The following is a 26,754-nucleotide window of genomic DNA, read 5'->3' on the forward strand; positions in this document are numbered from 1 at the left end:
TCGGCAAGAAGAATGAGCCATATTTTAATACTTTTCTCGAGAAAATAATATTTCGCTTATCTACTTATTGTTATCGGGATGATGTTACCCTCAACCACTCATAGAGCTCCAGGTGTGCAAAGAAGTCCCATGTTCTCATTAATCCACCCCGGCGCGCTGATGTCCTGAAAGCCCCGTGGGAGTCACCAGTTCACTTCGGATTGCTCTCTCAGAGAAATTTCCACACCCAGTAGCTTCACACCAGGATGAAGAGCATAATCATGCCTTCAGAAGCGTGCTTTCTGCAGCTCAAAAGCACATCACATAACAATTCTTTGTCCAGGGACCTAATCTGGCACCTAAAGAAAAGTAAAAATAAACGAAAAACAAAGATAGAGAACTGACAGCAAAATAACACGCTTCGAAATAGCCAAGGAGCTCCTTACGGTGAAAATAAAACCCTCCGTGCACAGCGTTTCTTTTATGTTTCTCGTTTGACCCTGCTTCTGTTGGCCAGCAAATACCTGTCGTTACATTTACTGATTCTTTTATGTCTTTGTTAGCAGGGAAAAAGGTAGTGCATGTATTGATGTATGAAATATATATATCCACATAAATACATATTTGAAATAGAAAGTAATGCACTGCCTAAGGAAGCAGACCACCAAGGGAATATTGAATACATTGAATTATTTGTTAGATACTTTATCCAGTTCACTTTAAACATTTCCTAAAGAATTGGAGTTCTCCACTCTTAGTTGCTACACCAGGGTGGAGTGGGATGAATATTGACAAAGTGTTGAGGAACTTAAATCATGGTCCTGTCTCATCATTTATAAGTTGAGGGATGATGAGATTTGGTGGCATTTCGTGTGAATGTTAGACTCGTGATAAATAGGTTTAAAGAGGGTTTAATAAATTCAGGGTGGTCAGGGTTAGAGAATACCAAGTACTTCCCTTCAAATGTCTTTTAATCATACTGTTCATGTCAGAATAATTCTTGTGGCGATGATCTATACTAGACATCCTGGTATCTGTCAGATTCCTACTTTCTTTTTGCCACACTGGTACACATGGAGATAAACATTCAATATTACCTCAATAGGGTTAAATAAAATATATCATGAATTTTCATTACACCTGTTCCTTTTGATTTTTTAATGTAACTACTAGAAAATTGATTATTACACATGTGGCTCAAATGATAGGGTTTCTTTCTATTAAGCAGTCAGATTCTAGAGCAGCGGTTCCCAACCTGTGAATCGTGACCCCTTTGCGGGTCGAACGACCCTTTCAGGGGTCACCCGTGTCATAGCATTAGCAAAATGACAGTTATGAAGTAGCAACGAAATAATTTTATGGTTTGGGGTCACCACAACATGAGGAACTGTATTAACGGGTCGCAGCATTAGGAAGGTTGAGAACCGTTGCTTGCAAGTATCTGCACCCCTGTTGTATTATACTTGAATCCCCTCAATAGCTTGCAGTCTTTTCTATCTCCAATCCATCATTTTCTGGATTAATTATTCTAAAAGTTAGAATGTTAACGTGACTTTGGAAACAGAATTTGTATCTAATTCTGTAATTTACTAGCCGTGTAACCTTGGACAGTAATTTAATTTCTTTTCTCTCAATGTTAGATTCCTCTAAAGTGGGATAAAAACAGGAGCATGGGGTTTTCTATGAATTAATTGGGGCATTGCTTGCCGTAAACTTCGTGCCACGTCTTGGTATTTGTTGTTAGGTGTTCTTAAGTCTGTTCAGCCTCATAACGACCCTATCTGTGAACAACAGAGGGATGCGGTGCCCAGGATGCCCCATCTGCATACTCGTTCTTGTGATCGCCCTCATTGCTGCAGCCACTGCAGCCATCTCATCAAGGGTCTTCCTCACTTTTGCTACCCTTCGGCTGACCAAGCAGGAGGTCCTTCTCCAGGGACTGGCCTCTCCTGACCACATGCCCAAAGTGTGAGAGTCAAAGTTGCACCATCCTCTCTTAGAAGGCGCAATCTTACTATAATTCATCCAAGACAGACTTTTTCATTCTTTTGGAAGTCTATGTATGAAGTCTATACTATGAATCCTAGTATTCTTGACCAGCACCATCATTCAAATGCATCTATTCTTCCGTCTTCCTCAGTCAGTGTGGAACTTTCGCATGCATATGAGGCTATTGGAAAAGGAGTCAGGCACAGCTAAGTCCTCAGAATAACATCTTTGCTCTTCAGCACTTTTTCTGCCACCTACCAAATACACACAAAGCCTTTCATGACCCGGTCCTCACCTCCCAGCCCCCTCCCATCTCTTGCCTCTCTTCTCTGTGTTCTAGTGTGGTTTCCGCCAGACTGAACCCCTGTACTAAAAGTTCTGTTTTTATAGGATAATGTCTGTGATTTCTAAGTCCTATCCCACTCTCACGTTTGATTGCTTGAGGAGCTCCTATTGCTCACTCAAGACCAGTTCTGGGACAATGTCCTTTGGACAATTTCCCAGGCTTCTCCGGTCTGATTAGACAACTTCAAAACAGGTACACACTCTTTGTTATAAGGAATAAGCAAGGCTTTGAGTTAGTTCAGATGCGGCCAATGCAGCAAAATCAAAACAGACCTGAATTTGTAAAATGTGGGTGAAGAGCATTGGGAATAAACGATAGGATGAAACTCTGGAAGGAGAGGCTCAGAAGAGGTATAGTGAGGTGTGCCTGATGGACAAGTTGGGCTATTGCCAGGGCTGTGAAGGTTCAAGCAGCATGTCCAGTGCCCTTCTTTGAGGGGCGCACAGCCATTTCTCAACATGATGATCAAGAAGTTTGCTTGCTCTGTAATATACCCACTGCCTTTGTTTTATAAGAGAAAACCAGGACAGGGCACGATATGACAAATAACAATCTAAATTATCAAGGGCACATTGGGGAGGGGGGAGGGGGGAGCAGGGAGGGAGGGGAAAAATGACGACCTGGTGCTGGGTGCTTGAGTGGAGAGGAAATGTTTTGAGAATGATGAGGGCATCGATACAACAAATGTGCTTTACACAATTGTGTGTGTGGATTGTGATGAGCGTTGTATGAACCCCTAATAAAATGATTAATAAAAAAAGAGAAAACCAAAATTGACACCATAGAGCAATAAATTGAAGTTGTCAAGATTTCATCTCATTTAGATCCATAATCAACATTCATGGAAGTAGCAGTCAAGAGATGAGCCATGCATTGCTTTGAGTAAATCTGCTACACAAGACTTCTTTAAGAAGAACAGGTCTGGATTATAGCCTTGTCAATTTAGAAGTTAGGTGACATTGAGAAATGTATTTAACCTCTTGAAGCTCAATTTTCTTAGGAAAGTGTGGTGCTGACAGCTATCTTGCCAAGAAATTGAGATATTGAAATGGGCTTTAGAGTATCTGGCAAGCAGTGGAATAGAATAAATAGCTATCGGTTTATTGATACACTGTGATGTAATTGTGCATTTCCTTCTCTGCCATTAGACCTGCAATGTAAACGTCTTGAGTAAAGTGACAGCATGTCTTGGATTTTGTACAACTAAAGCTTACCACAGTACCTGTCGGCCCTCGACACAAGTTTGTTAAATACAAGAATGAATTATGTCTGATACCCAGCTGCCACTACGGACTGCCCTGAAAGAGATCACATTAGAAGATCCTGGATGTAGAGGGAGAGAAATATGAAACAAAACTAAAAACTGCACAACGGCCCAGGCTTACTGCTCAGATAACGACTGGAGAGACCCTGGAGGCAATGGCCCTTAGTTACCCTTCAAGTGGGAACGGACCTCACCACCATGGCGCAGTGTTCAGCCAAATATTAAATCGTTCCTTGTAGGGAACAAGAATACTAGTGAAGTATGCATGCCTTAGAATAAGCAAGCACTTGAGAACTAAAGGGCATCATTTACACAAGGACAACGTTTGGAAGGTTGAGAAGTAAGGAGGGTTGGAAACTGGAAAACAAGGAGGAAGTGGGAAAAGTAATGCGATCCATTGGGGGGATTACCACGAATGAGATGAAACCAAAGTGTGAATGGTTGAATATGAATCTGAAACTATTCTGTAACCTTCTGCCTAATTCACAATAAAATTTTTTACATTCATGAATGAATGAAAAGGAATAAATAACTTTGCAGGCAGCTAAAAGACTAGGGGAGCTGGTGGCATAACTCATTGGGCTGCTCACCACTTGATCAACAATTCGAACCCACCAGCAACTCTCGGAGAAAGATAGGCTTTCTCTTCCTGGAAGGATTCACAGCCTTGGAAATCCAAAGGGGCCGTTCTGCTCCGTCCGATAGGGTCACTGTGAGTCAGAATCTACTCGATGACAGTGAATTTGGTTTCTAAAGGAAGATTGAATTTGACCACCCAGAGGGATGAGCATTCAGGGTAAATTAAAATAAATTATGTTGACAAACCCAGGCAGACTGTGAGAATTTCAAGCCAAAATCATCTAAAAGGCTTTGACAGGAAGCTAATAAATGTTTCCCATCAAGCCTCGGTAAAGCTCTTGTACCTCCAGGTGGCAACCCAGTGGGCCATGTCTAATAATTATGAATTTCTTAAGCTTCTCCAACAAGATACCAATGCCTTTATACATGTTTTTAAATTTCTGGAGCTATCCAACATGCTGAAGACGCGAAAGGTCTGCAGGAGTTCGGAGCCAGAGGGTGAGAAGAACCATGTCTGTTTTCTCTTTTCTTATGGATGTTACTCTTCTAGCTCTCGTTTCCCACATAATAGAAGTGGTTCTAAAAACATATCAAACATCTATCACTAATTCAGTGGTTCTCTTGTGCTGTAGGCTGTAGGATGGCTGTAGGCCATCCATAAAGATAGCCTGGTTGAGCCATACGTAACCACTGGTATGCTAACTTAAAAGATCTGTGGTTTGAACCCATCAGTGGGTGAAAAGACATGGTGATCAACTCCCATGAAGATAGTCGTTTTGTTGTTGTTGTTAAAAGACATCAAATACGATGCAACAATCGCAACAACGGAACAGAAACACTGCCCATTGCTGCGCCATGTCACGGTCAGAGGCCGTGGTGGGGCCCCTTGTGGTGGTCACTGTGTTAGCCATCTTGCTGGAAGTCTTCCTCTTTGACGTCCTTCTCCAAAGACTCGTCTCTCCTGACAACACGTTCAAAGTATGTACAGTCAAGACTCTCCATTTTTGCCTCCAAAGAATACTTTGACGTGACTTCCTTCAAGACACACTTGTTTGTTCCTATGTCAGCCCACCGTATAAGAAGGCTGGTCATAAGTCTTCCTCCACTTCTTCCTTTAGCCCAGCTTCTCAGATTATTTGCTCAGCTTACAGATTTAATAATTATAGTAAAACACAACTTTCTTGATTTAAAAAAAAAATCACCCAGTAGCCTTTGTTCTGTTCAAATGACTGCCTCTTTGTCTTTGTATAGGTTCTGCATGGGCACAATTAAGTATTCTGGAATTCTCATTCCTCAAAATGCTATCCATAATTCATTGTGGTCCACAGAGTTGAATGTCTTTACATAGTCAGTGAAACACAAGTAAACATGTTGTCTGGAATTCTCTGCTTTCAGTCAAGATCCATCTGACATCGGCAGTGTTATTGCTCACTCCATGTCCTCCTCTGAATCCAGCTGGAAAGTTCGACACCTCCCTGTTGATGTACTGTTTCCACCTGTTTTTAAATTGTCTTCAGCAGAATTTTACTTGCATGGGTTATATATGATATTGTTCCATAACTTCCACATTCTGCGGGATCACATCCTCACCATTCTTATAAATACTGATTTTCTGGTATGTAGTTGATTTGGGCAATGCTGATCTTTACTTAGAGATGGAATGTTCGATAGGAGAATTCAAACAGCAGCCCTCAAACTTGACAGCAACAATAATACCTTTAGCTAAAAGTAACTAGAGGCAAATGGTGAGGTTTAAGTGGCCTTCTAATTTTCCTTCTGTTAAAGTTGATGTTTTCCTCCAGTCATCTCACAATGACTTGGAGACCAATAGTCTTTGATCACTAAAGTAAGAAGCTTGTTATAACTTTTGTGCTAGTACACTTTTATCCCAACCCCACTCCTTTGTGGGTAGGGGAAACATTCTACGTACACTTTAGAAAACCAGTAGCAAGACGGTCATGTAATAGGTACTTGTGGGAAAAAACAATACTGGTTCTGAAGCAGGTGGAAGCCCAGGAGCAATGAATAGCAAATGATCATAATAAATAATAACAGTTAACACATCGTGCTTACTATGTTGCCAAATACTATTCTAAGCCCTGTAGCCCTCAGACTTCAGTGACCCCTATGTTTATGAATTCATCATGTCAGGGTTAAATGCCGAAACGTGTTTGTTGCCCTCATGAAGCTACTGCTATGCCTGTTCTAATGACAAGGACATTTTATTAGAATCTTGCTTCACAGCAATCAATAGAAAATCTAAATCTTCTAATAATGTATGGTATTTTAAGAAACTAACATTTTAGAATTCACATTAAAAATTCTGCTCTTGGTTTTTCAGTATTCTTTTCTTCTCAAAAAGAAAAAGAAATCAAAGATTCTTGACATTGTTGACCTCCATGTCTTAGAAGATAGCTTAGAATAGTAAAATCATGCCTATTGTTTCTTCCATGTAGAACACATAGCCTTGTACCCAGATGCAGTACTAGCATGCATTGGTCGTGTTTTTGTTTACTGATGTTTTGTTTAGCGATTGTGTGTCATACGCATACTTGTACTGATTCTGTGTCATACATAGCCTTGTACCCAGATGCAGTACTAACATGCACTGGCCGTGTTTTTGTTTACTAGTTGTGTGTCTGTCCCCTGGCTTTATGGACTGCCTGATCTCTTTGCACCCTTTGTCTTCGTTCTACTAGAGTGGGAGTTCCAACTCCCTCTCTCTGAAACTAGCCACCAGCTGAAAGGGCATGACGCAGTGACCTCTGAGACCAAGGACGCAGTGCCCTTTCCACAGTGCTTGGCACCTGGGATGTGAAAGTCTTTGAAAATATTCTTTCTGCATGAAATAGAGCTCTCATGTGATCTGAGGTTCAGACAGGAGAAGCAGATCTGTCATTCGACAGGTGAGGCATGTTATGACTGCGAGTTGAGGTGTCACCAGTCAGAGCATTGGAAATGCTTCTGTAACTATGCAGAGTCAAGGCGAGTACATGCAGACCTCAGCTTCCTGCCACTAGATCAAGACGTGAATAAATTTCCTTTTGGGGTGCGTTCATCCACTTTTATTAACTGCTTCTTTTGTGGAAATATAGTAAAGCCAACTAATAAATTCATTAGCAAAGTTAATGTAATAAGCCAGTATCCAAAATTTGTTTGCATTGTTATTTGTGTGCACTAATGATCAGGTGTATGCGAACCTGTAGACTAAATAAAATCTGATTCCGTTATTTTAACATAGTAGACTGTATGCATTTATTTGAGGATTGCTCTTCTGGTTATTTACACTGACTATAATTCAAAAGAAAAATGTTTACAATTTTCAAAGCAGCTTTTTATTTTAATTCCTTATATGGATGAATATTAATTTGCTTATTTTTGAATATTTGTAAACAACCTTTCAGTGGGCACAGTATATATTACATGTCATTATTGATAATCACAGCATCTGCCATTCAGTGCTTACTCTGTTACTTTGTGTTTTTTATACACTGTCTCATTTAATCCTGCAAATGACCGAGGAGATTTGCATTGGTATATTACTAGCTTCACTTTACAGATCAGGAAATTGAAACTTTAGGTTGCTAAGTAACTCTCCCAACACAGCCATTAAGTAGGAAAAGACTAGTATTTAAGTTCAGCTCTGTCTGGCTTCCAGTCTTCTTTTTCTTCTTTTTGTGGCTGTCCTGTGTCAGCACTGAATACCATTATCTACTCGTTTGTGCTGAGTGACGGCTACTATTATCTCTGCTCTTAGTTGTGCAAGAAACCACCTTGTGTTATACACTGCAGTCTCAAACTGGGGATGTGCTCTGTGTTCCCATAGGGTGGAGTGTAACAACTGTGAGATTGGAGACCAGTGTGGGGCCATTATGCATGGCAATGCTGTCACCTTCTGTGAGCCATATGGTCCTAGAGAATTGGTAAGTATATGCTGTGTATGTATACCATTCCCAATGCATTCCTACTGAATTGTGGGTTTTGTTTTTTTGTTTTAGACAATGTAATGCTCTCGTGCAGTACAGGTAAATTTTGAAGTATAATTATATTATGAATTTATACTGTGAGTCCTGTTACAAATACCTCAAAACTTGGAGGGATGATTCATCTATTTCCAAACCATGAGAAACATAATTAATGTTAATAAGCTCTACTTGTATAGATCATTGAAATGGTACGTGTTTTCTTGCATACATATTTACCGTAGAAAGAAATGCTTTGAATGAAAATAATGATTTCTTTTTAAGAAGCCAAATACATTTAATATGAAATTATTAGATTCGTCCTCGATTCTACTTCAATGTACACATTAAATGTATATTACATTAAAAAAACACAAAAAAGGAAACTCACTGCCACCAACTCCATTCTGACTCAGAGCAACCGTACAGGGCAGATTAAAACTTCCCTTTGGGCTTCTGAGACTTTAAATCGTTACCCAGGTAGACAGCCTCATTTTCCTCACATGGAGTTGCTGGCGGATTCAAACCTTCCACCTTGTAGTTAGCACAACACAGTATAGCCTACTGTGCCACCAGGGCCCCTTAGACATATGAAAGTGACAGCAAACTCTTGTGATTAGTCTCAGTCACCACGAGGGAAAAGCAAACGGTGGTGTACTTTTTCACGAGTACTGACCTCAAAGCTAAAGATTAATACTGCCACATATCAATGGCTGAAAGAAAAGCAGAACTTGAGATGCTTAGTCTTCCTTGTGGAACATTTGTTACCCCTTTAATAATTTCCCCAATGGAAAAAATGTATATTAAACAAAGGTAAAAATTATAGCAAAAAAGTGTGCGCATCAGTAAATCTCACTAAATCCAGCACCTATCTTTAGATAACATGATATACATGACCTATTGGTGCGTGCATCAATGTTAAGTTCTAGCGCATGTGACCCGTGTGGTTCAGAGTAGACCTGCACTCAGAGGTCGCTAATGGCAGTGATCTTTCAGTAGTAGATCCTCCGCTTTTCTTCCAAGGAACCTCTGGGTAAATTTAAACTACTGGCCTTGCTGTTAGTAGTTGAGTGCTTAATTGCTTGTGCTAACCTGGAACTCATGTAGAAGAGTGGATGGATGGATGGATGGGTAAATAAATAGAACAAGGCGGTTTCAGAAAAATAATGGAAAGTTCCATGATCTTTTCATTGTTTTTCCACAAACTTTTTGAAGCCTCTTAATAGATAGTTGTGACAGAAAGCCCATTGCTGTGCAGTAGATGTCAACGCATAGCGGTCCTGTAGGACAGAGTAGAACGCCTCCTTAAGATTCCCAGTGTTAAAAATCTCTATGGAATCAAACTGCTACACTTTTCCTTTTGCAGGGCGGCTGGTGAGTTAGAACTGCTCCACATCATATGTGTGCCTGTGTGTGTGCGCGCGCGCATTTGTCGACAGACAAGTCCCCTATTTGAAATGGCATAGTATTTGCATATGACTGACACATATCCTCCCATATGCTTTAAATCAACTCTCTGAAAAACCAAACCAAACTCACTGCCATCTAATCCCTTCTGTGTCGTTGGGACCCTACACCTAATACAATGTAAATACTACTTAAAGAGTACTTTGTGTTCCCTCGGACTTTGAGGGATTTTTTTGACCACTTAATAGCCTTTTTCTCCTTTGAATATTTTTAATCTGTGCTTAGTTTGAATCCATGAATGCAGAACCTGTGGATGCAGAGGGTTGAGAATAAGTCGAAAGTATTTCTACGAGCGTTCCAGTCCATGCATTCCTGTGTTTAGTCTAAACAAAGCATGTTTCCGCATACCTGTGCATTCGTCATGGCTGCACACACATTCTTTCAGTAGGACGCTTGTTTTAGTTGCCTTGGGATACCTTCCAAACAGGTCCTATCAAAACGGTGACTTCCTAGGGGATCAGCTGGACCAGTAAAGTTCAAGACAGAGAGATCGTCTCAGACATTAAGGGATCTGTTTTGGGGGATTCCAAAGGCGTAATGTTGATGCATTTTCTCAAAGAACACAGGCAATCTCAAGGACTTATTAGGAACAAGTTTTAACAAAATGGAAAACGCCACTGTTAAGAAAAAGGTCAGAAAAGGTGAGCTGAGGAATTGTTTTGCCCACCCCAGCAATGGACCTTCTCATTCTTTGAAGGTCATGAGGGTTGTCTTATGAGGCTTTCCCTGGTAAACCTTATCCCAACTGCCCTACAAGCTTGATCTTACTCCTTCAGGTTTATTTTTGTTCCCCAAATGCAAAGATCAGTGAGAAGGAACACGAGTTGAGTCCCACAGACGCCACGACTGCTTAGCTAAGATGTAAGTTGAAGAGCGCTTACCTCCTCAGGGGAGGGTTCTCCCACTAGCGTGGAATCATTGAGGACTCAGGGTTTCTGAGATTCTAACTCTTTGGGGGAGTAGAAAGCCCAGTCTTTCTCCTGAGGACCCGCAGGTGGTTTCGAACTGCCAGCCACGTGAATTGCAACCCAGTGTGTTAGAGAGTTGGAAGCATTGCCATGAGAGGTGTATAGAAAAACAATGACGTCACATTTTGATTTTTTGTCTTCTTGTTTGTTTAATAATGGTCTACATTCTTTTGTAATGATACTTTTTTACTTACCCTCATACAGAGCTTTGTTCTTAAATTTGTCCTTATTTTATCCTTGCAAGCCACCCAAAATGTCATGTTTGTTTCAAATCATTTTTAAACTTTAGTTCCATATTACTGAGGAAGTAGTAAGAGTGAATGGACACATCACACTAACAACAACAAAACCATTTTGGTTTAAGCCAGATTAGGCAGAAACAGGTTACCCTCGTCTAATGTAAACTGATTATCTTTTGCTTACCAATGATACATTCTTGGATCATATGCAAAATGAAACAGGGACATTCTAAATCAGCAGCAATGGAAACCACTTACCATCAGCATGTGGCTAATGAGACTTTGTTGTGTACGTGCTATGTGTTTCTGGCATGAAGATGACATTCATTCACATACTTGAGAAAGCATATAAGAACAATTGTTAGAGTCTGGCTCAATCCTTTTGTCCTAATACTCCCTTTGCAATATTTCTTGCTTTATTCTGCTTTTCTCCCTTCCCGTTATCCTCCCGCAGCTTCTACATGATGGACTTTGAGTTACAAGTTGTCTTTTTCACCGTTATAAGACACATATTGTGTTTCAAAATTATTAAGTTTTACCGTCATCAAAGACTGGTTTCCACAGTAAAATGTGTAAGGGGTGGGGAGAGGGGAGGGGGAAGATAATACAGAGGATACTAGATAGGCAATTAAAGAATATGTTGTTATCAAAATGTGAAAGCCAATTAATTTTTGCACAGTTCTTATTTTTTGCTGCATGAATACTCCTTTCATAGCAGTAGATATATTTAATTTATTAAAGGTATGAGCATCAGAACATTGATGAATTGAAGTTTTTAGTTGAAATAGGAACACAAACAGAATTAATTAGATGTAAATTAAAATAATAGGTGTTCATAATTCAAGTCTCAGGTGGTGTTACAATATTCCTACAGGCAAATGTAAAGTAAATCATGTTATTCTTTGTAGACGAAAAAAGAAAGGTTTTCTAGTATGTTTTAAATAATGTACTATGACTGTGAATTTATTTTCTATTAACCTGAAAACAAAATTAAAATGTTTTCAATGAAGTTAATTGAGTTTAGAATTCATTTTTATCTGTGGAAGTGCTTAGCAGATTCCTTTTTTTGTTTATATTAATCAATTTTTGGTTTTTATTAATCAATTTTTAATCTAAAAATAAAAAGCCAAAATTCAAATGGCCATAGCATAAAAATGGAAGTGCTAATTTATTGGATCCATATATCAAATTGGAGCTTGTTGCTTTACTATTTCCGTTTATTTCACATTGGCTTCGAAATGCTGAATGGCCCAGTTTCTAGCTGTGTAATTGATGTGATGTTAGCATGTCAACTAAAAAAGGAACATGTTGAAAACATTGATTGTTAGTTTAGGAAAAGAGCACCCATGCAGATTTGCATTCCTATCACATATTTCCCTAAGAAGAATTTATGGTACAGAGTGAAAGGCCACAAAATGAAAACAGTGGAGGTGACATCCCCTTTTTACTCCTTAGCATCTTTTCCAAGTTTCAATGAGACCATACCATCTTTATGCTGTGAAAGCTAAATATGTACTGTACCCAAGCTGTGTGTACGGAAGCCAGATCAATTGAATGAGCGGTGAAGGGCTCGATTATCAGTTTACATTTTTATTTTCATTCAAGTTATTTTCATTCAAGTTCACAGATTTGTACAACTTCAACACAGTCCAGCAAAAACTCTTTCCAGTGAGATCTGATAGAAAGTAATTAGTTATCAGAACTCCACTCTGGAAAAACCTTCATAAATGTCATTTTCTGAATATCAAAAACAAAGGACCTTGGTAGGCTAATGCTCAGCCACCTCTCCCCACCACTGAGGCAATGCCGACTCTTAGTGACCTCACAGGCAGTCACATGGCCGCTGGAGCTGCTGGTGGGCTCGAACTGCTGACACTGTGCTTAGTAGCAGCCCATCACACAGCCCGTCCTGTTAACTCTGCCTGTTAACGTGCCCAAAGGGGAATTTCCCGTCTTGAGAATTTAGCCAGGCAGCTATTTCATTTCAATAAAGGCAAAAGCAGTGAGAGGCAGCAGCTCAGTGAGGGGACCCTGAGCTCATTTGCGAGTGTAAAATGAAGAGGAGTTGATCCGACCACTTCTTTCAGAGCACGTGTGCTGGGAACTTAAAATGTGAATTATTCTCACATGTTTGCAGATGCGTCGTTCGAAAGGTGAATTTAGGCTAACGGAGGATCACCTGGTTTTTAGAATGGGTATGTTCTGGGGACAGTGCAGAATGACGGGCCGCGAAGCAGAGGCCGTGCATTCTCCGGTCCCCCGGCTCCGCCCACGGAAGCTTTCTCTCACCCGGTTCTCAGGCTCGGGCTCGGCAGTTTGGCAACTATTGGGGGTTAAGAGCAATGAGATAGGGGGCCACTATCAGTCAGAATCAATCTGACAGCAATGGGAAATTTGGTAGGGACAAAATGATCAGTCTTTCATGGTGGTACTAAACCTTTATCCAAAGCCCCGTGAGCACGCCTTTATGCTTTAGAATTTCCCATCCAAAGACTTCACTTCGCAGTTTGAAATTACATGTTTGAGCTGAAGAGCAGTAAATAATTGACAACCCCCAAATGTAAATATAGATCAGAGGGCTGTATAGGAGGTGCTTCTTGTTCTTTTCTTTTCTCTTCAAATTTTTTTTCCTAATTGCTGACAAATTCACTCACGAACTCAACAGGAAAAGGAACAGAAACGAAAGCCAGTCGTCCCTTGCCCCTTCGCCTCCCTGATGAAGAGGCATTCAGAATCAATGGTTAGTCCAAGCACACGGTCACCGTCAGTTAGCACCTGTAATGTGGAACCTAACATATTTCCTGCATCTTGCAGTTTGCTGGTGAAGGGCACAGCTATGGGACTCGACCCCACAGGTGGCACAAGCACCGTTTATTGTACCACCAGGATCAGTCTCGCAGACCCTCCAGGATAGTTACTGCATGGACAGTAGTGGGCAAAAAGGGAGGCACACACCACACTTGAGATTCACGTCTCAACCGAATAGTTCCCTTGGCCAATCGTGTGACCTGGTCCGCTGTCACCGGACTCATCTTCATTTGTGAGCTTAGCTCGTGGGAGCTGACAATGTATAGGGATAACTAAAGGTATTTGTGAGACCACAGGAAGCGACTGGAAGATAGCCCATTGTGTCTGCCCCTGTAAGCACGATACCTCCTTTCGATTTGATGGCGTGGAAGTCATGGGAGACATCCCTTAATGTAGCATCGGGGGTCTGGAACCGAGCAATAGATTCATTTAAGATGAAAACCTTAACTCTCATTTTGGTTGAGCTGGCATGGATCAAAGTCACTCTCCTATAAAATAAGTAAATGAAAAAGATAAATTACCGTTCCTCTTTAGAAGAGGGGAAAATATTTAAGAAAATGTTTCATGATTCTTCATGAAACAAAGGGAAAAAGATTGTTTCTGGGTTTGTTTTGATGTCTTGGAAGGATGACTTTTAGGTCCTTGCTTCTATTTACTTTTGGGTAGCAGACTTGTTGAGAAGTGAGTCTCATACAGCTCGTTGGTCCCAGTGCAGAGCTGTGTAACCACTTGGTTACACAGTTGGTCCCAGTATGCAGAGCTGTGTAACCAGTACCACACTGGTCCATAACCGTAAAGAAATGCTGCACCCTTTTAGTTATCATAATTCTATTTCATTTTCACAATGCCTTTCTTCTCCATTTATCCTTATCTTCCAACGTTTGTTTATGACTTTTTATGATTTTTTTACTTAATCATAGGGTGGAGAGGGTCAGATGGGTGAGTGGAGAAATTACTGGTAAATATCTTGAAAGATTGTCAATAGATGCCACTATTGACAGAGCCATGATCAATTTACTGTTAGCGCCTAAATTGGAATCTCACAGCGCGGTTGCTCAGAGTAACATGCATGTGTTCAGATACTGATAAAAATAAACGAATGTAGACATACAACTTTCTGTCACTAGATCTTTGTCTTCCCTCCTTTGCTGCCTTTCATTGCCCTCCCCCCAAACTTACTCCAGTCTCTTTTCCTTCTTTTGTAATTTACCTTTGTATGTTTTTTCTAGATTACCACAGTCCTTAATACAACAACAGCCTCTGTCCTCCAGTTTTCCATTGGTAAGTGTTTTCAGCAATTGCAATACTTTTACTTGGAAATATTTGTTTTACTCGTATTGTACAATCAGGTATATAGTGAGACTAGCTGAGTTATTTAAAACACTTGAAAGAAAGCTGGGTTTTTTAAAAATGACACATTGTGTTCTCTCTCTAGTACATGGTACTAAAGAATGCTATCTGTAACCCACAAGCTCTTAAAACGATTTACACGTGGATTTTGAATATATTGCAGCAGAATTGCCTTTCTGGATTTGTTTTTGCTCATATTACAACTTGAACGAGTTTTCAAGGGGAATGTTGAAGGAAAGAGATGCTGTCTTCTAGATGGGGTCCTGACTCTGTTAATCCTGTTCCCATAACCTGGAAAACTTCCTCATTGCCTCTCGTTGTGACATAGGGCTGTTGGCCCTGGCAGCTGTGCTCCTGGCCTTCATCCTCCAGCCCCCACCATCTTTGTCTGTGAGAGTCGCCATTAGCAAAGGGCAGGTTCACGCAGTAGCCAGTATTCTGATTGCAAGTGTGTGTTCTCACAGCTGGGAGCCCAGTATGGTTGATTGTACCGAAGAGAATTTTCCTTCAAGTCATGTCCTTTTTGTCACTGTTGATTTCCTTATTTTTTGGTTTTATCTTAGATTTATCATTTAACTGTGCTTTTAGAAATCTCCTTTTCAGCTAGCAATTTTATCATCAAAAGTGAAATAATAATATGTCATCATTTTGGAATGAAACAAAAGAGTGAAAAATTGTGATTGTTACTTAGAGATTTCATTGGAGGATTTACATATTGAATTTTGAGAGTAAAATTTCTTGAGACTGAAGAAAAATGTCGTAAGCAAACCATTAGCTGCTTCCTTGTCTGAAGAATAAAGTGCAGTGGGCAGTCCACTCCAGGTTGGTATATGTCATTGCGACAGTGCTCAGGACAGCACCATCCTTTTCACACGGACGGCATGAAGGCGAGACTGGAGCATACGCACAAATCCTAGAGATGTCATAGTGAGGCATATTTATTATGAATTGTTTAATCCACACAATAACCAAATACTGAAATAGCAATGTTATTTAAGTAGCCATTGCTTGTGTAATCAATTCAAAAAATATTTTAAGGATATGTTATAAAAACTGTATGTAGACAGTTCAACATCTTATGTGTGTGTATTAGGAATTCTCTAAACTTATATTAATAAACTCAAAAACTAAACTCACTATTGGTTAGTGATTAGATATTGTCTGTCAGATTCAATGTCACTCCTTAGGAAGTTCTTCGGTGTGTTAAATGTCCATTGCATGGCATCATGATCCAGATTGACATGAGAAAGTTTTTAGAGGGTTCCATCATCATTTATGGGTTCATTGGTGAGTTATGCTCATAATTGTGGACACATAAACCACATTTGGAGAGATGTCTCATCGTCGTGATATTTCCATATTGCTCTTGTAAACATTTTCAACCACATGACGGATGCTGTCCAAAACAGTGCCTGAGAGCTAAATGCCCAGAAACGGCTGTCATTACCAAAGACATCACAAGTAAACTCCACCGTGCCAGTGCTCAGCAGCAGTGCCCTCCTACTTCTTCCTAAAATACATAAATATTGATGTTTATGTTCACATGTTTGTGTACACACATACATATGTATATAGGGCATCTTGAGCAAGTGGATTTTATGCTAAATGAATTTTTATGCATTCTGAAAAGGCAGTTCTAAAGCCTAAAATTTATCATATTATCAATAACTAAATCATCTTGAAAACTGTCACATGATATGCTTAGAAGGTTTCATTTTTCCACCCGAATGAACGATCTCATATCCATTTCTGTGTTGAGGCATCGATCTGCTACAATCCTCACTTGATTCATTAGATTCAACTTATAGGATTTATGGTTATGGCCTTAGGGCCATTTACCCGTTTCCTTTAGATTTCCTCAGGGATAGGAAGAAATTCCGAGATGATGCCCTTGCAAACCAGGATCTCACAGATGCTTCTCAACTCATTAATGTATCAGGCGGGGGTGGGGGTGGGGGGCTGGATCAAAAGGCCACGCTGCCAGAGCCCTGTAGCTGTCGTTTGCTTAACAAAGCCCCACTGAGTATATACTATGTACCCAGCATTGTGTTAAGCTTAACAACTATATTAAGACACCCCCCCCAAAAAAAAAAATCAAGAAAACAGTTATTTCAGCACCTCCTGCTGTAGAAGAAGGTGATGGATACACGTGGGAATGTGAACGCTTTGGAATGTGGTCCGACTATTTTAAACCGAGCTGGGGGATGTGTGCAGATCCTCAGGGCAGTAGGGCCTGGCTAGGTCCTGTGAGTCAACATGTCAGGGAGACTTTTTAAGAGAGTAATCTCTGAAAGGCACCCACAGGTTAATGGAAAGGACCGAGAAAAATTTCCCATGTGAAGAGACAGAGTGAATACAAGCAAAATCAGAGACAGTCACTGAGTACCTGACTATAGCAGAGGGGCTGACTGTGTGACTTTCAGCACTGTCACCTGGAATTATATCCATCTGGAGAGTTCATCGACGTTGGATGAGGGGCGGCTTCTGTCTTTCTTGAGCAATACAGAAATGCAATGAAACTCTTTCTTAAGTCAGACGAACTGGGCAGTTGGCTTAGGGTAGACTCATTTCTTCCTCGATAAAGATCTGCCTTGGCTCATTCATCAAGAATGAACCAAATAGATGTTTGCTCAATTTAGCCCAACTCTCTCTTCAGCTTAATAGGATTCATTAGTCAAATAAAGAGTACGGTATTTAAAGTCGTATGCTCCTGGATAAACAAACCCTGGTACATTCACATAGTGGAATAGTATGGATCCTTTCGAAAACAATGATGAACCTGTCAAACACCCTCAAGACATGGACAAAATTAGAGAACATGATGCTTAGCAAAGTTAGTCAATTTCATAAAGATAAATATTTTATGATTATAAATTATTATAAGGGAAAAATTTTAAATAATAATATTTTTCATACAAAAGACTGCAAGGAGGCCAGGATGGCGTGGGGGAGGAGGAGGAGGACAAGAAGGTGAGAAGGTGAGTGGGAGGGAGGAGCATGCAAGGGAAGAAACACACACACACACACACACACACACACACACACACACACACACGGCGTTCAGTGGGGCACTGTCACCGATTCGAAGAGGTGGTTTATGCAACAACAGTGAACATGCTCTTATTTGAATGTATTACATTCCACAAACAAAAGGGGAAAATTAATTAAACACACACATATACAAACAAGTAAGACAAAAAAATAAAAAAGAAAGTTAAACTTTAAAATTAAAAAGAAAGAGAAGGATTATAGCCTACAAAATCCTCCAGGTTTCTTACCCACCAGCCCTAAACAGTGGTCTCAGTGACTATAAAGGAAGAAAAGTAAAAATGATAATGGCTTGGATTCTTTTGTGACATACAAGTGAGACAAGTTAGAGTTGAATGAACAAACAAACAGAAGTCATACACCTGAAGAACAAATAGTTTGGTTTCAGCAGTAAATCTGTCTTGTCCATTTTAATAGCCTCAGCAGTTGTCAGGGGACAATAATTAGATGTTCATAAGTATTTCTTGGTTCAGTGACAAGCAACCATTACAGAAACATCAAAGCATTATGTAACCAAACAGTTCATAGCGATCAGTCAGACATTCCATGCCTAGGAACTAGGATCTGAGGGTTCTGGGGACCTAGTCAGTGAAAAAGAGGGCCCAGAAGAAAACTGAGAATCACAAATAAACTATGCTTTTAGTTAAACAAGTAGGAAAATGTATATATGCCAAAGTTTTTTATTGAAGAATATAATTATTGAACTAGTAATAGATTAACCATATGAATTATTTGCTCATAATTTAGAGATTTATTACCTGAAAGAAAAATTTGATTTTTGATCTACTAAACATTGAGGGATTTGTGTATGTGCAATCTTTTGGGCCTCTTTTTTGGTTTTACCATCCTGTGACAGAAAAGTAATTCAATCACTAATATATTTACAGATTAATATATAAAAATAGCCTTAGTTCTGAATTATTCTCTTAGAAACTATAACTTGCTACAGAATATCTGAGAAAAATGAAAGCTACTCATTTGGCATAAGTCTATTTTGAATAACAAAAATTGGCACACTTTAAAAGCTGAAGATAATCTTATTGATGGATAGGAAGATTGCTTTATAAAAGAAATCTTTTTTCTTCCCTTAAATAGATATATTGAACAAGATGTCACTTGTAATTGATATTATCTTTCATTCCACATAAGGAAAGCAGCTAGAATTTCCCTTGAGCTTAATGCATAAACATCTTAATTACTCCGAACTTGATTCATTGGAGACACCTACGCTCCTTCTCAACTCTGCTACCACAGAAAATTCTGGGGGAGGAGAAATTGAGCCTCCTGCCCCTTGGTGTGAGTCATGGCTCCTTTCCTCTGTGAATGCACTGGAATCTATTTCTAACTCAGATTCTCTTTTTCCCCAGGAGTCAGTCTACTTGGTAAGTGAGACCGTGGGGCCTGTGTTATGATATCGTGAAAACATGAGCGTCTAGAAGCAAGGGATAATAAAATCTCTGGTGGCTTGCACTCAGAGCAGACACCAATCAAATAAAGGAGTTTAGAAAAGTTTAACAGTAAAATTAGCTTAAATTATATGCTTTCTAAAGTCATATGCATGTTTTATTTGAGCTTAAGACTCTTGGATTTAAAATATATTTGAGCAAGATTTATTTAAGAATTGCTTTTCGGATCTTCAGAAATCTCTATTAACACAAAGAAACTAAAATATTTGTAATATGAAACATTTCTAAATTATCTAAGTTTAATACAACAATAAATAATTTATTTAGGAATATGAATGATTCTTTAGAATTATATAAATAAAAATGGGTAAGATTATATTTCAGATTATTTCACCTCATTCTGGAATTAACCTGTTTCTATTTAGCTAATATGCATTTTAAAAGACTAGATTTTTTTTTTAAAGATCTATTTTTAGGTGAGCGTCATGTATATCTTAAATTTACTTTGCCCCAAATTCTTAAATCCCAGTTTAAGTAACAAGAGGGGAATATTTAATACTGAAAAATCATACTAAAACAGAAGGTTCTTTTGAGATTGATTACATGTGGTTTTGAATTATTAAAACTTGTATTAAATAAAAGATTATCCTTATCTAAATTTAAAAAATCTGAAAGTCAGCACTATACTCTTCCTCTTCTAAAATTTTCAATAGGTTGTCTTTCACTTTGATGAGACTTAAAAAGATCAATGAGTCATTCATACATATATGCACAAATCCATTCTACAAATAACTACTGAGGGCTGTTCTGGTAGAAGAGTACAACCAAGATTGAACAGCAGTTGATTATCGACAGAGGCCTAATGGCCTCATCCAAACACCACTGCGCTGTGGAAACTTACCTGCTTCCACAGCTCACTCTCCAGGACCACTCACTTCCTCTCTGTAGTTTTTATGACCCACTTTGTTCTGCTTTGATTTATAGACTGGCCTTTTCTGTATATCTGCTTTCACCCTTTACAGCTTCAATATTCCTTGAGGGCCAAAGAATAGACAAGTTTCCATCTTCGTATGGAGGACAGCATTTTGTTATCACAGCTAACTGAATTGAGTTAAACCGAAAGGATAGAAGGGGGGCTTATTTTTGTTTCAGATTAAGGTGCTGTATACATTCTTGACTACTGAGGCAAGAGGGTATGAGTTTTATGCTGCATGAAAGCCATGGGGAATGTTTGGATTTCATCTGAGCCAACAATGTCCACCTCCTTATCCATTCATCAAGGATTCTTGCTCCAGAACTCTCCTGTAAGAGAAAAATGCACAATAGATACTTCATGATGGGTCTGCTACATGCACTGTGAGGAAGGCACTGCTCTGCCTTCAAGGAGCTTCTTGTCCAATAGATGAAAAGCACCCATGTAGGAGAAGAAACCAGTTAAGCAGGATTCGGTGATTGCTCGTGGAAGGGCGCAGACTCCAGTGCCCTGGAATGCAGAGCAACATGAGAGTGCAGCTTGTTGGAAAGAGGGAAGACCAGAGGCAGGACTTCCTCCTTTGGGAGGGAGACTGAGGGAGAATGTGTGTACCACCCATAGCATCAGCAAAGCAATGATGGGTGGTGGGATGGGGGTGGGGAGGTGGCACCCTTCAGGGAGAACAAGGCAGAGGTTGTTAAAAGAACTAGGTCCCAAGAGGACAGCTCAGTCAGCATCCAGTGTGGTGAAGTGAGAGAGGGGCTTAAAACCTGCTGCCTAAAGTACAAACTCATCTTCCAGGAAACGGGCCTGGAGGAGCACCCAGGCATGCGTGGGTTATGTGACCAGCTTGGGGGAAAGGAGGACTGCCCAGCAAGGAAGCTGGCAAAGCCTGGCCTTTTACATTTCTCTGCCTGTGCCCCTCTCACATCGGCACTGGTGGAAGTTTATACTCTGGGCTTGCCAGGAAACTGGCAAAAAGGTAGATATCTGGAAATGGTTAGAAGGTGGCCTGGGCCTTCTATAAATTGGAAGAGAACCAATCCTTCCCTCCCTTTGAGAGCAATGGCAGTGAAAATGAAGATATACAAATATTTTTAACAGAGGAAACGGGAACAGGACTAGAGGGAAGAAGAGTACAAAAGGGAAGGCGGACAGCTGTTCGGTTTATATCCTGTGGTCATTGTCCATCTGCCATAAACTGAAAGAAGTCACGCAGTAAGGTTTGAACATTTCAGCCAGGGAAGTGACTGAGGAACAAACTGTTAAGCACCATAAATCACATCCTGTCGGATTTCTCCAGAAAGAAAGGTTGGCACAGCCAATAGCCTGTTTACTAATAAAGTTCATCCAAACAGAAATCATCAGCATTGACTTCTCTTTAAAAACGAGCAAACATTAACAGTAGGAGGAGGAGAGTTGCAGTTAAAACCTGGCTCTTTTTCTTATGAAAGAAGTCTTTCAAGTTTAAAGAGGTTTTTTTGTTTTTCCTTTGGTCTTTTTAAAGTAAGTACAGAATATTCTTGAAGATTTTTATTGTTGTGCTTTAGTTGACCTCCTTTAACCCTTAGTATCAGTTTGAAAAGATATCTGAAGTGGAAATTTTGCTTCCTTATAAATAGTTCTTTTTATAAGTCCGACTCGCTGTGCGAAGCACCCCCATTAAACAGACGCTAGAGGCCGTCTGTGGGTACTTTTGATGGGTAGCACACAGAGTGGTAAGCACAAACTGTTGATTTCCATATCCAAATAATTGTTTAATTGATCATTTGGGCTGACCAATGATTTCGGATGTATTCACTGGGCACAGGGAAGGTGAATGGAGCCTGTGTTTCATGAGCGCCCAAATCAGTCATGTGTGGTAGGATGTGTAAGCATGATCAGTCATGAAGACAACAGCTGAGAACTCTCCTAGTAGGAGCTGGGCGAGACACTTGGCTCAGGCAGGAGCCTGCTCCGTGCACTTATTTTACCCGTGATCTGAGCATTGATAAAGCCCATAACCTGGAGCCAAATCCTCCTCTTCTAGTGGATTGTATTTCTTTTACAGTACTTTGAAGCCTGCATCCCAAAGTACTCTGTGGCTATTTGAGGTAGAGAAAGATAATAATTGTTATAAAAACAGTTTGCTCTGAAGAGTATCAGGGTAGAAGCTAGCTCACTACTAGAAAACAAACTTGATCACCCTTTTTAATTCATAAAACTTACAAATCAGTGGAACTAATGAAATAGACCAGACATGTTGCAAAGCAATATGCCCAGAAACCTACAGGTATTTGTAGGGTATTAAGTAGAAGATGACAAACATGAAATCTAAAACACACATGAACCAGTTACCTGGAATTTCATAGGCTACAAACCAGAAGCCATCATACTTCTGGGCTTGCCAGATTGTTGAGAAGTTGCTCGACTTAGAGTGGGTGACTGTGAAGCCAGGGGTCAATAGAACTGATCGTCTTAGTGGTTTTCTGAATGAGTCAGCAGAAAAAACTAAAAATCCACATGCCGTGTAATTCTTGTTCGATATCATTATTGTTGCTGGAAGAACTTGCGTGGCTGCCTCCAGTGTAACAATCAAACAGGAGTTTGCAGAACTATCCAAATGTCAATCATCTGGATGAATAATGTTCCATGATTTGTTTGGGGCAGAATTTTGGAAGGCAAATTGTGACATAGCAAATACATTTCAACCGAGTTTTTCTATAGTGCTTTGGGCTGCAGTGGGAGTGTTTTCCCCCAGGTGAATAGTATTGTCCTCAACATGTCCATAACACGTGGGGAATTGCCGGAACTGCTTATTTTGCTAGTATCTTTCTGTTGCTCGTCGCATTTGAATGCAGCATGAGCCAAGTCCCTTCCTTGGCCGCTCTAGTCTAGGGTGGAGTGGAAAATCCCCTGGCAACAACCAGGAGGAGCTCTTTATACAAGCTTCTCTGAAAATGCCCCACTAATCTTTCTGTCTTTCTGTTCATCTACAACCTGCAGTTAATGGTCCGGTCTCCCATTTATCGATTCTAAGATGAAAGTATGTCTTGACCATGCTGAGATTTGCACCAGTCATTGCCAGGAGTTTCTAAGTAGCCAAATCACATCTGTTTCATAATGTTATGATCCTTCTAGGTCAGATGAGGTCCTTTACACGTTCCTGTTGTCTCTGAGGTCCAAGAATGAATCATGGCAGTGGCAGCCCTTGAGTTGCAGGAATCCTCAGCCCGGCTCTGTACCCTCAACACTCCTCCAGCCTTCAGTATTTATGGGCGGGTTGTACTCTCCCCAGGCATGATTTCTGGCCGGGCATCCCCCACCTATAAATTCTGCGGGATCAGTTCTCTCCTTCTCTGTGGCCCTGTGCTACATTTGAAAAAGGCAACTTGTTTTCAAGGCAGACCTTAGGGGAAGGAGGCTGCTCCAGGCAACCCCTTCCAGTCCCCGAGAGGACAGTAGCTCCTTCTATTGTTTCTGCTCTGAATTACTTTGAAAAGTCCTGGGCTTGCTGGAGAAGGACATAACCCAATAAAAAATAAAACTGCCGAGGCCTTGGGAGACTGCAACCCAAGTGATTGATCTTTCTACTATAAAAGGATAGAGAAATAAAAGTGAAGAGAAAGAGAGGGGCCAGGCTCACATTCCCAAATCTGTAATTCCAAATTTCAAAGAAGCACTTGAAAACACTGCCTCTTTCTTTTCTCCCTGTGCGATGACAATACTGGACATAAGCTGAATCTTTATAATCATTATTCTATTTATATGGAATCGTAATGCATTTAACTGTAGAAATACGAATTCATTTGTGTATAAAATTTTGCCCCAGATCTTGCTGTAGACATTGCATAATGTGTGATATATGTACCATATTACCTTTCTGAAATCTGTTAATCAAGCAATTCATTTCAATTCTGAAACTCCTCAAACTTGAGGGAATTATGGATCTGCCTGGCTGTTATTCTGAAGAAGGAAATAAATCTAGAATTATTAATGAAAGAAATTACTAATATTACTGTTCTCTAAGGGACTTTGATTTCATGCCAAATCAAGAAATCCTTAAAAAGAAGTTTATTTGTGATTTTTTTTGGAAACCTGAAGGAGTTTGCATTCTGCCTTCCTATATGTATTTACGGTTAAAGGGCTGTTGGCCACTGAACAGATTTTCTGTTTAATGTGTGCTTCTCTTTGATTACGCATCATTTCTAATTGATCACGTGCTTGTATAGTCTTGACCTTGTGAACTCAGCGCCCTTCAGAATTCTCTGGGCCCACAGAAGCACTCAGGTTAGTGAGTCCCAGAAGTGCCAGGTTCTCTGGTTTTTGTTGCTCTCCGGAGCATCAATAATGTCAATATGGGTTTCACTCAGGATCATCTCCTCAATGTTCCCAAACTAAATAGCATGTTTCTTGTATAAGCAAACCCAGCCCACTGCCACTGAGTCTGTTCCAACTGAGCTATGAGTGTCAGCAGTTACTTAACACTGGTCTCCTTAATCCTAATTCATTTAGAGTATAGTTAATTTTCTTAGGAAATATTTTAAGTGGGTCAAACCAGGCTTACATACTAGAGAAGAAAAATCATTTTAAAATCATCGGTTCTCATTCTCTTGATTGTTGACCTTATTGTCAAAATGCATTTGTCACTGTATTGTGTCATGTGTAGCAAAGTGGAAAACGTACTCTGGAGTCTGCGGCCCTGCCCATCATGGGCTGTGCGTGAAGATGTTCCGAAGAGGCAGGAACACCTGTGCAGCACAGACTGTTTATAGGTGTATGTGTGTGTCTAGGTGATGTGGGGCCTGGTAGCTAGGCAACAGGAGCAGCAGGTAAGGATCTCTTTAAAAAGAATTCAAAAATAAATATAAAGTTACACATTCAAAATTAGGTAAAGTATGAATACTTACTGAGACCGAGAAAAGAAATCACATCAAACTATACATTTTAGGAGCAGATAATACCACAATCAAATATAGAAATATAATATACTCTCTACTTATCTACTGCCTGAAATGTAGTATATTTTTTAAAAACGGTTTTTGACTATGTACTCTTAAAATACTTTTCCTCTGACAATGAGTTAGTCATATTTTGCATAGGGAAAATAGAAAAACAATTCACTCCGTTTCTAGCTCAGTCAACCAGCATTTTATTATTAATAGTTTAACTTCTTAGCTCCTCACTGATAATGTCATGTCAATTTTTAGGATTATTGATATGTTGGACAAATGTTTGTCATATCACTCATCTGCAGATTGTAAGATGTCAGAGGATCTTAGCTTTCGGTGTTTAGTGACTAATCTGAACGATTCTTTATGATATCTCCTTCCTGGATCCCCAGAGCAACCATGGCCACTGCAGTTCCACCTGACCTCAGGCAGAGTGTGAGGAAGGGGAAGTCCAAAAGGAGAGAGCCATCTAAAGGCACTGCAAGTGTTATAGAACACTTTTTACACGTAGCTCAGGCTCCTCCCGGGGCCCAGATGGGTGCTCCTGCAAGTGGGAGACATGGACCTAGCTAGAGCTGATACTTCATCAGTTTGGTGGTAAATCTGTTAGGTTTCTCAGGTGGGAAACACCTCGGTTCTTAGCTTCACACAAGAAAGAACTCACTCCAAAGCCTGGTTGGTGATCCAAGTGGGTTTTTATGAAGGACAGCAGAAGTTTCAGGTTTTACAGCCACAGAACATGGGCAACCCCATGGGACTGCACACCCACATTTGGCTGCCTGAGGCCAGAGACTACAACACAGCCGAGTGGAAGGCAGAGGAGCAGCTGAAAAGAGCGGCGGTCTTGAAGTTCTGGTCTTTAAGGCCTTTGGCTGGGAGGTGTGGTCAACGGTTCTGGTTGACCCCATTGACTGAATTAAGCCCACCTGGCTAGATTGGGCCAACCCAGGTATACGGCCCACCTAGGTGTACCGCCCACCTGGCTCAGGCTTGAATTGGCACATGCCCCTGAGCCTTTATTGGCTTCCAACTTCCTGTACGGGCCTTGGCATGTAGAGGTACAACCGCTGGTTCCTGTTTCTAGCTACAAATCTGTTAGAATTATTGCTACATATTTATTTCTTCTATATTGTTTTGCACAGAGCCCTAACTTTCCCTTCCAAGTAGTAGTTAAATCTTGTCACCTTTCCTTTATTTGTTAATATTGCATTGCTTTGCTCACCGTAATACTTGTTTGAAAAGCTACGGGGATTCTGAGGTATGCCACAGCTAGTGTTCCAGTTTTCACCTAGTAGTCATCATTTATGTAAGGTAAAACTTCTATAGCATGTAGAAATTTTTAAGCATTAATTTTTTACATTAAAAATATCACAGACTCTTTACATGCTTTTATGGCTCATGTTTATTGATGACATTTGCTGTTGATATAAATGGAGGGGAGAAAG

General features: G+C 40.1%; 1 protein-coding gene across 2 annotated transcripts in view; it reads left to right on the top strand.

Moving 5' to 3' along the window:
* Positions 1–26,754, top strand: part of RELN (reelin) — a 549,393-nt gene that overhangs the window by 274,360 nt on the left and 248,279 nt on the right. For both annotated transcript variants that reach the window (XM_004702602.2, XM_004702603.2), the window contains exons 7-8: positions 7,984–8,080; positions 14,831–14,882. In XM_004702602.2, coding sequence (XP_004702659.1) covers positions 7,984–8,080; positions 14,831–14,882 — 149 coding nt within the window. The remainder of the gene's footprint in view (positions 1–7,983; positions 8,081–14,830; positions 14,883–26,754) is intronic.

Source organism: Echinops telfairi, unplaced genomic scaffold (assembly GCF_000313985.2).
Source record: "Echinops telfairi isolate 266 unplaced genomic scaffold, ASM31398v2 ScPeMD7_23;HRSCAF=83, whole genome shotgun sequence".
NCBI lineage: Eukaryota > Metazoa > Chordata > Mammalia > Afrosoricida > Tenrecidae > Echinops > Echinops telfairi.